At 38.6% G+C, this 7,231-nt stretch overlaps 1 protein-coding gene across 1 annotated transcript in view; it reads right to left on the bottom strand.

Annotated features, from left to right (window-relative positions):
• Window positions 1–3,591: 3,591 nt before the first annotated feature.
• LOC131785923 (uncharacterized) overlaps window positions 3,592–7,231 on the bottom strand; it is a 19,068-nt gene continuing 15,428 nt past the window's right edge. Inside the window, exons 8-10 of the mRNA XM_066159437.1 lie at window positions 6,985–7,122; window positions 5,533–6,040; window positions 3,592–4,266 (exon numbers count right to left, since the gene is read on the bottom strand). Of these exons, the coding sequence (XP_066015534.1) occupies window positions 5,589–6,040; window positions 6,985–7,122 (590 nt within the window). The 3' untranslated portion in view covers window positions 3,592–4,266; window positions 5,533–5,588. The remainder of the gene's footprint in view (window positions 4,267–5,532; window positions 6,041–6,984; window positions 7,123–7,231) is intronic.

The following is a 7,231-nucleotide window of genomic DNA, read 5'->3' as shown; positions in this document are numbered from 1 at the left end:
TGAACGTGGTGTTATCACGAGATGATTCATGCATTCTTGTACTTTCTCACTCTTTTCTTGAAGACGCTTATTTCTCTTTTTTAATGCCGACAACTTCTTACTTTTTGATAAATATTCATCACGGAGGTTACATTTTTCCCTTGCCAACTCACCGAGTGGAAATCGGCTTCTCGCAGAACATTTAGGAGACCTCCGAAGAGGTTTCTTCTTGGTTCCCATACAAGCTCAAACTTGAGCCCAAAATTCAATGGCCTACGATCAAATGCAAAGATTTTTACTAATTTTTCAAACCAAAATTCACCCTCTGAAGCTCACAATATTAACCATTTTTTCCACAAAAACGAAAGACAAATACCTTTTCTAGAGAAGTATGGTTTTACTTTTTCAAAATTGGGTGGCAATAAACTCAAATATATCACTTTCAAAAGTCCACTAGAACCAGAAATTTCTGAACTTATAGATGGTGTCGAAGTGCTTTTTCACAACCGCCGTATTTTTCGAAAACTGAACGCTATATGGTAAACAAGGTATCAAAAGAAAGCTTTTCCCTCGAAGATTTGGGATTTCGCGGCTAGAAATTGTGTACTCGTACCATTCCCCCCACAAAGGGGGGGAAAGCCTGGCGAATTTTTGCTCTTCGCGCGCGAGGAAAATGGCCGCGCCATATTTTGAACAAGAGGACTGGGGAAAGCGGGACATTTACTTGGCCCAATTTTAGGCAATAATTTCCAAGCGTGGAACACTTTTTAAAGCGCCACCGAAACGAATTCTAATTTCCCGCAAATTAACGGAAAAAAAATAGTATTTCGATACGAATTTTATGCACAACATTGCACACCTTGAAATTCGAGTTATCGGCTCGTATCTCTTACGCGATTGTGGAAAATCTTCTCAAAATTAAATGGGCCAACAGATGAAATATACACGACGTCGCAAGGTTTGCAGCTTGAAAGCGGAAGTCTTGACGGGTTGGAAAGTCGGAGAAAAAGTGAAGTAAAAGAATTAAGGTGTCACGTACCCGGTAGCGAAAGGCAAGTGAAAAGTAAAAATATAGTGCGGGAATTGACTTGGGGACCGAGAACGTGGTCAGAGACCAAACATATACTGGCGACTCTCTGAACATCATGAATATCTGTAGTTTTTATTTTACCAAACTTTAATTGCTTCTGCAAAAAAGTAAAATTAGAAATATGTTTCTTTGTTTTTCCGAACGAATAACTTCGCGAAAGGATAGAATGCTTTCAAGTATTTGCAGGCTCGCTAAATTACCGTTGTTTTCCCAAAATACACTACAGACCCGGTATAATCAATATTTTTCGACTTCGTCATATTTGGTAAGAATTCGGCAAGGGAGTTAGACCGCTCTTACCCTGAGACATGGCGTGCTATAAAGTCGTTCTCCGCAGCACTGTGAATACTGACAAGGTCTTCTCCACGGATTCTCTGACATGCCTGTAGAGCGTCTTGCCACTGGACCCAGACATAATTATTTTCAAAGAAGTAAAACGCGTTATTCTAACGCATCCATCCAGGGGGGCACATGTCAAGAGCTTATTTAAAAGAAATGCCATAAATAACAACCTTCCATAATTTTCTCCCCGCCACGTAGACGAAAATAAAACGTGTTGGTTAAAGCACATCCTATGTTCTGATTGGCTTCACGAGTTAGATAAAGTGTATCCTGTGTTATGATTGGCTACACGAATCAGATAAAGTGTATTTAGTGTCATAATTGGCTACACGAGTCAGATAAAGTGTTTCTCTGACGCCCTACTTATTCAGGGCCGTAAAACACATTTTGGCGCTGCCCATATCTCTACACTTTTTATAAAATTAGAACTACCCTCTTCCTCAGGCATAAGAATTAAAATTAAGTTGGATTAACTACGAAGAAAAGCAAATCCCTGAGGTGTTTCTTCGTCTACTTTCTCTCGGTCGAGTTGGCAATTGGAAGGTAGATTATTGTAGAGGGAGTAAAAACCCACTTGAAAGCGACGAAAACTAAAAGCAAATCCAACTCACATACGATCCAGTTCTGGGAGTCGATCTGCGTAGGCGGTGCGTTCTTGTCGCTGCGCCATGCGTGCCAACATTAATTAACCTACACTTAAAAGTTTTTCTTCAAGGAAAGATTTTCACAACATGGCATTGCAATTGAAAATGTTTTGAGGTAGGTCCACACTCACCTGATCCTGAGATGTTCCTTGCTTCGCAAACAACAAGAACAAACGGAACACAAACTATCAACGCTTTGAAAAAGTGCGAAGTGAGTATCATGGTGTCTGAGTGAGTGCAAGTGAGACTGAAAAGAAAACAAGTACTTAATAATATGGAAGATATTGGAAACTTGAACATTTGTCGGCGCGAATTCTAGAATACTAAAATAAAACATTCTGTTTGCTTACCAGTTCTTAATCAAAGGAGTATACTAAAGGAACAAGAAGAAACTCTGCGCTTCTGCCAGAAGTTCGAAAGTGAAACTGTTTTGATACCAACCCTGACCAATCCCTGGTTATATCGACGACAATACAGTCTTGCCTCCAGCAAACATCTCACAAATGATAATGTATCATTGTGAGAAAAGAACTGGCTGTTATCCATAAGTCTACATCTATCAAGCATATTACGTATTCCGACAGACTCGTGCCATGAAACTCAAGCTGATACTCAGCAGTAGAAAAGATTCCAAAATATCTTATTTCTGATTTTTAATATACCTCATTTTATAGGGAAACAAGGTTATGCCTGTCTTTTTTTATTATTTTTTTTAATTTTAATCCTTCTTAAAGCTAATATCTACGGTAAGTTCTAAGTGCGACATTTTTTCATGTTGGATTTTTCACGTGTTCAGAGTTTATTTGTCTTTTCACGCGGTAACTTACCAACGTTTATACTTGTTGTTTCATTAGCACCTTATTCTTTTCGTCATTTCTTTTATTTCTGACCTATTGCTACCTCGCATAATTCATCGATATATATATATCAGCAATATGCCTGTCTTCTTTTCTTTCGTGCAAAGCGCAGTTCGATAACTTAACGCCGTTTTCGCATGTCTTTTTCATTTTAAAATTTATTCTACTTCTGCCTGGGATTCTACCAGCGAAATAGTTGGTTTAGCAGCTGAGTCTTCCTTTTGGTGCTGACAGGTTTTCAAAAACCTTTTTGAGCATCACGAGCAAACTTCCTGTATTAATTGGCTAATGTCCAACAGCGCTGATTAGATCGTGACGTAAAACCAGACTGATTTCAAGTGGTTATTCAGTACAACCCTGGGGGGTTAAAATTCAAACACGTAACCGACTACAAAGGAAAACTCTGGCATAAGAAAGGAACTTTCCGATGGTAGAAACAAGGACGGCCAACTTAGTAAGACGATATTACATTTCTCAGAATCGTGAATGAAAAAATGAAACAGAATATATGATCTTGAGGGTGAGATACAAACTGTATCCCTGGTTCCCAGGGATACTGAAAACAAAAGCCTTCTAACTGTCATCGTGACTGAGGAAGAGAAAGGATATTGCGGAGGAACACAAACTTTGAACGCTTCCTTAGCCGTACAGGCACTGTCGCGGCTCTTTACACTCACCAAAAGACTCAACATGGACCTCGTAGATTTTCGCAGAAGGCCTTGGTTAAGCCTCGCACTCAGGTATCGCTGGCTAACGTAAGAGCGATATCGGATGAAAATATTTTTCCCAAATCTGATGAGCCCGTATCCATATTGCACAAGTTTTAAGATATTAATAAAGATATTGTGATGTCTAAACAATTGGGCGTCAAGTTTTTGTGAAACCAATGTATGGGTCAAACCTGTATTTAGCAGTCACCCACGCGGGAATGGTGGGGTGACCGCAGCTTTATACAGGTTGACCACTTAATACTGGTTCCGCTGGCAAAAATTAAAGCAATTTATGTGATGATCTGAATCATACACGCAATTTGATTGGTCCTTAACAATGATCTATTGCAGGACAGACGCATGGATAACGTTACCATCAACAACATATTGCTTTTCATGTTATCATGTAAAACAAATGGAATCCATGTTACCGTGGGTCTGCACAGTAACAGGTCACAGAAGACGTCAATTTTTGGTAATAACATCACTGACGCACTCGGCGGCGCCTCGTGTTCCCCTTTTTTGTTCTTGCCGCATTCTGAGCTGTGATCTATCACTTAAAAGACGTATGGCAAAATGGACTCTATTTGTTAAATCGAGCATGAAGACATTGTAGCTCCCATTGCCTGCATTTTGACCCCAACATCCGGGATATCGGCCATGAGCTTCGTCGAAAAAGAACGAGTTACCGTGCGAACCAAAATTGTTTAGTTATCGTCCCTCGTAAACTCGAAATAGTCGGTAAGTTCTATCGTATTTCGTATGTATTGCAATTTCGGTCGCTAAGGGTGTAATTTCTGTTCATAGAAAACCTGCTTTATTGCCCAACTGGATGTTTACTCGGCTTGCTTACTGGAACATTTGTGGATTTTCATTGGAATACCTGTAAATAAATGGTAGAGTTTTCGCTTTCGACTCTTACGCTTTTTTGGTTCTGCGAATTGCGTAATAAACATTTTTCCAAAATCTGATGCGCCAGTATCCATATCGCATAGTTTTCTGACTAGCAACTTGGTCTACTTCTGTGTCATTAAGTAACTTACAATTTCCATGAATAATAATAAATGAGCCGGAACAAACGAAGGAAAGCAAAATTATTGGGTAGCTCAAGAAAGGAAGTACAAAATAGTAATAAAAATAGTTTGTTCCATACAAAATTTTTCATGCCAGGAAAATTGTGTCTGCACTAAGAGATAATAGAGCACTCACAGCTTGAATATAAGGCCTCAGTCACATCTTTCCTTTCTCGACATCTCTTCAAAAACTTTCACGGCCTAGCAACGATAACAACCGAGGAGAATAGAAAAATATGTTTGCATCATCTGGGGTTATTTGACTTCTACTGTTAAATTTAAACGTTCATTCATGAAGTCAGTATATCTTAAAGAGCTCCAATCCATTAATTTCAAATCTCATAGAATGATGAAAATATATCTTTTGGTAACCATGCGTAAGTTTACATTTTCGATTCAACAAAGTTTTAAAATTCCTCTCAACACTGATCTATATGTAGATGGTGCCTGCAGAGATATTTCCAAAAAAACTGTCGACTGTTATGAAAATAAAGAGTTTAATGACAAGCTAAATATGATGACTTCATCAAAGGTCTCACAAGATCTTATGATTTTACAATAATATGGCTACAAAGTTCGAATTCACTTAAAAAGGTAGATACCCGGTGAAAAAGACCTATTGCCCTCCTGACCTCTAAACATATTAGTTACAGTCGCCTTCTCCTGTTTCAAAACGAATTTCTTCGGTTTTGCTACAAGACTACTTTATAACACTTACAGCGTGGGCAAGCGATGTCTCACCTGAAAGCATAAGGAATTGAAGGGAAAGCACAAAGTAAATTTGGTTATTCAGCGCAAATGATAAATATTATTTATATACTTATACTGCGCCACGTTTCGAGTTAGTTACCGCACATACAAAAGTAGTTAAAACTTAATTATCAAGAAGTTTGTTACAAAATCTGTTCTTGTGACAAATCGCTAGGGATCGTGAAACACTGAACCAATTTTCTTTCCCAGTGTTCCTTTTCAACATTCTTTGAAAGGTCTATGAAGCTCCTCTTTCGCAGCTCCTTTGGGAGTTTTCCTCTGCCAACTTCATCAAGTTTGATGACGACCAAACTGTTATCTCTCTTTTCCATGAGTCGGTGAAGGGCGTAATCCATTTCAGAACCGCAATAATTGCTATTGAAAAAGTTTTTAGACACGACTGCTATTGTTTTTCTCGACTTGTAAACACTGTTGACCATATTTTCAAGAAAAGGTACTCCGACAACGAAATCTCTGTAGTGTACACAGCATTTAAAACCGTGCTTTTCCTCCAAAGTTGGAACTAGAATTTTAGTCACCCAATCCGAGTCTTGGGAGCTGAAAATAACGAACGCGTCGTATTCAAATTCAAGTTCTGAAAGCAAAAAATAAGAACATGTTGTTGGCTGAGAGTTCTGTGGTAAAAATTTATTGGAGTAAGATTTTGAATCAAAACTCGTTGAGGTGATTCCTCAGAAAAAAATGAAGTTATTGAACAATTCTTTTTTTTAACTTTCTTCAAATGTTCCCTACCAATGTCTGTTTCGAAAAGTACAATTTAAAAGGTAGGTCACCGTACTCGTTTAAGAGATATGATGAGCCAAACTTACCCCACTTATGCCTGTTCTGGCACTAATCATGCGCGTCATTTCATTGATTAGCAGCACATTTTGCTGCAGCTGGAAGCAAGGCTGGCTAAAGTAACATTTTAAAACTGAAAAACTCGATAAGTTGAAAGTCTTGATCGTATGGAACAATTTGATATGTAATTTGTGAAAAAATCACGCAATTTTAAACAACATCAACTCAAAACGTTCCTCGAGTCGTTGTTTTTAAGTCATCATTTGCATCATCGAGTTACAGATTGTGCACGCTTTTAGCAATATCTCTTTTTTCTAATTCGATGAATGTTTTTTAATTTGCCCAATTTAAAGGGGAGGATTTATACACAATGATTATGCAATTAAAAAAATATAGGTCACCACGCTCGTTCACGAGATTAAGACCATCCTACCTCATTACCCCGTCCCCTTATTGAAAACAATACTGTGTTCTCGGAATATGCGCGCGCTTACTTGCCTGATTACGTGATTTTTATGTCCAATACAAGATGCACAGTTCAATACTGAGGAATCACCTTAACAATATTAAAAATAAAGGCTGGCAGGGTTAAAATTCATGATGAGATCAAAAGGCGTTTCCTGCCTCAAACACGCGAGCTTCCGGATTTCAGTACATAGCCTACACAAACTAAGAAGTAAAAAAGAGATCTTCAAACCTCTAAAAAAACTGCCGACCTCTCTTCCAAATTAGACTTACCTGACATTGAAATTAGACCATTCACGAGCTCCTTGGTTCGGGATCGACGGCGCCAGCAGATAAAAGATAAAGCAGCTACGGTAATTAGCACGCCTGCCGAGACGATTCCAGGGACAAGAGCATCGCGAGTCTTCTCATCTGAGGAACGAGATACGTTTCAAGGTTATCACTTCTAATCATCAAAGACTTCATAAGCAATAGAAGTCAGGAGGAACTAGAAGATAAACATGCAAGGTGACACTGGGAG

Source organism: Pocillopora verrucosa, chromosome 1 (assembly GCF_036669915.1).
Source record: "Pocillopora verrucosa isolate sample1 chromosome 1, ASM3666991v2, whole genome shotgun sequence".
NCBI classification, from domain to species: Eukaryota; Metazoa; Cnidaria; class Anthozoa; order Scleractinia; family Pocilloporidae; genus Pocillopora; species Pocillopora verrucosa.
The sequence above is the reverse complement of the archived record's forward strand: the minus strand, read 5'-3'. Positions and strand labels throughout refer to the sequence as shown.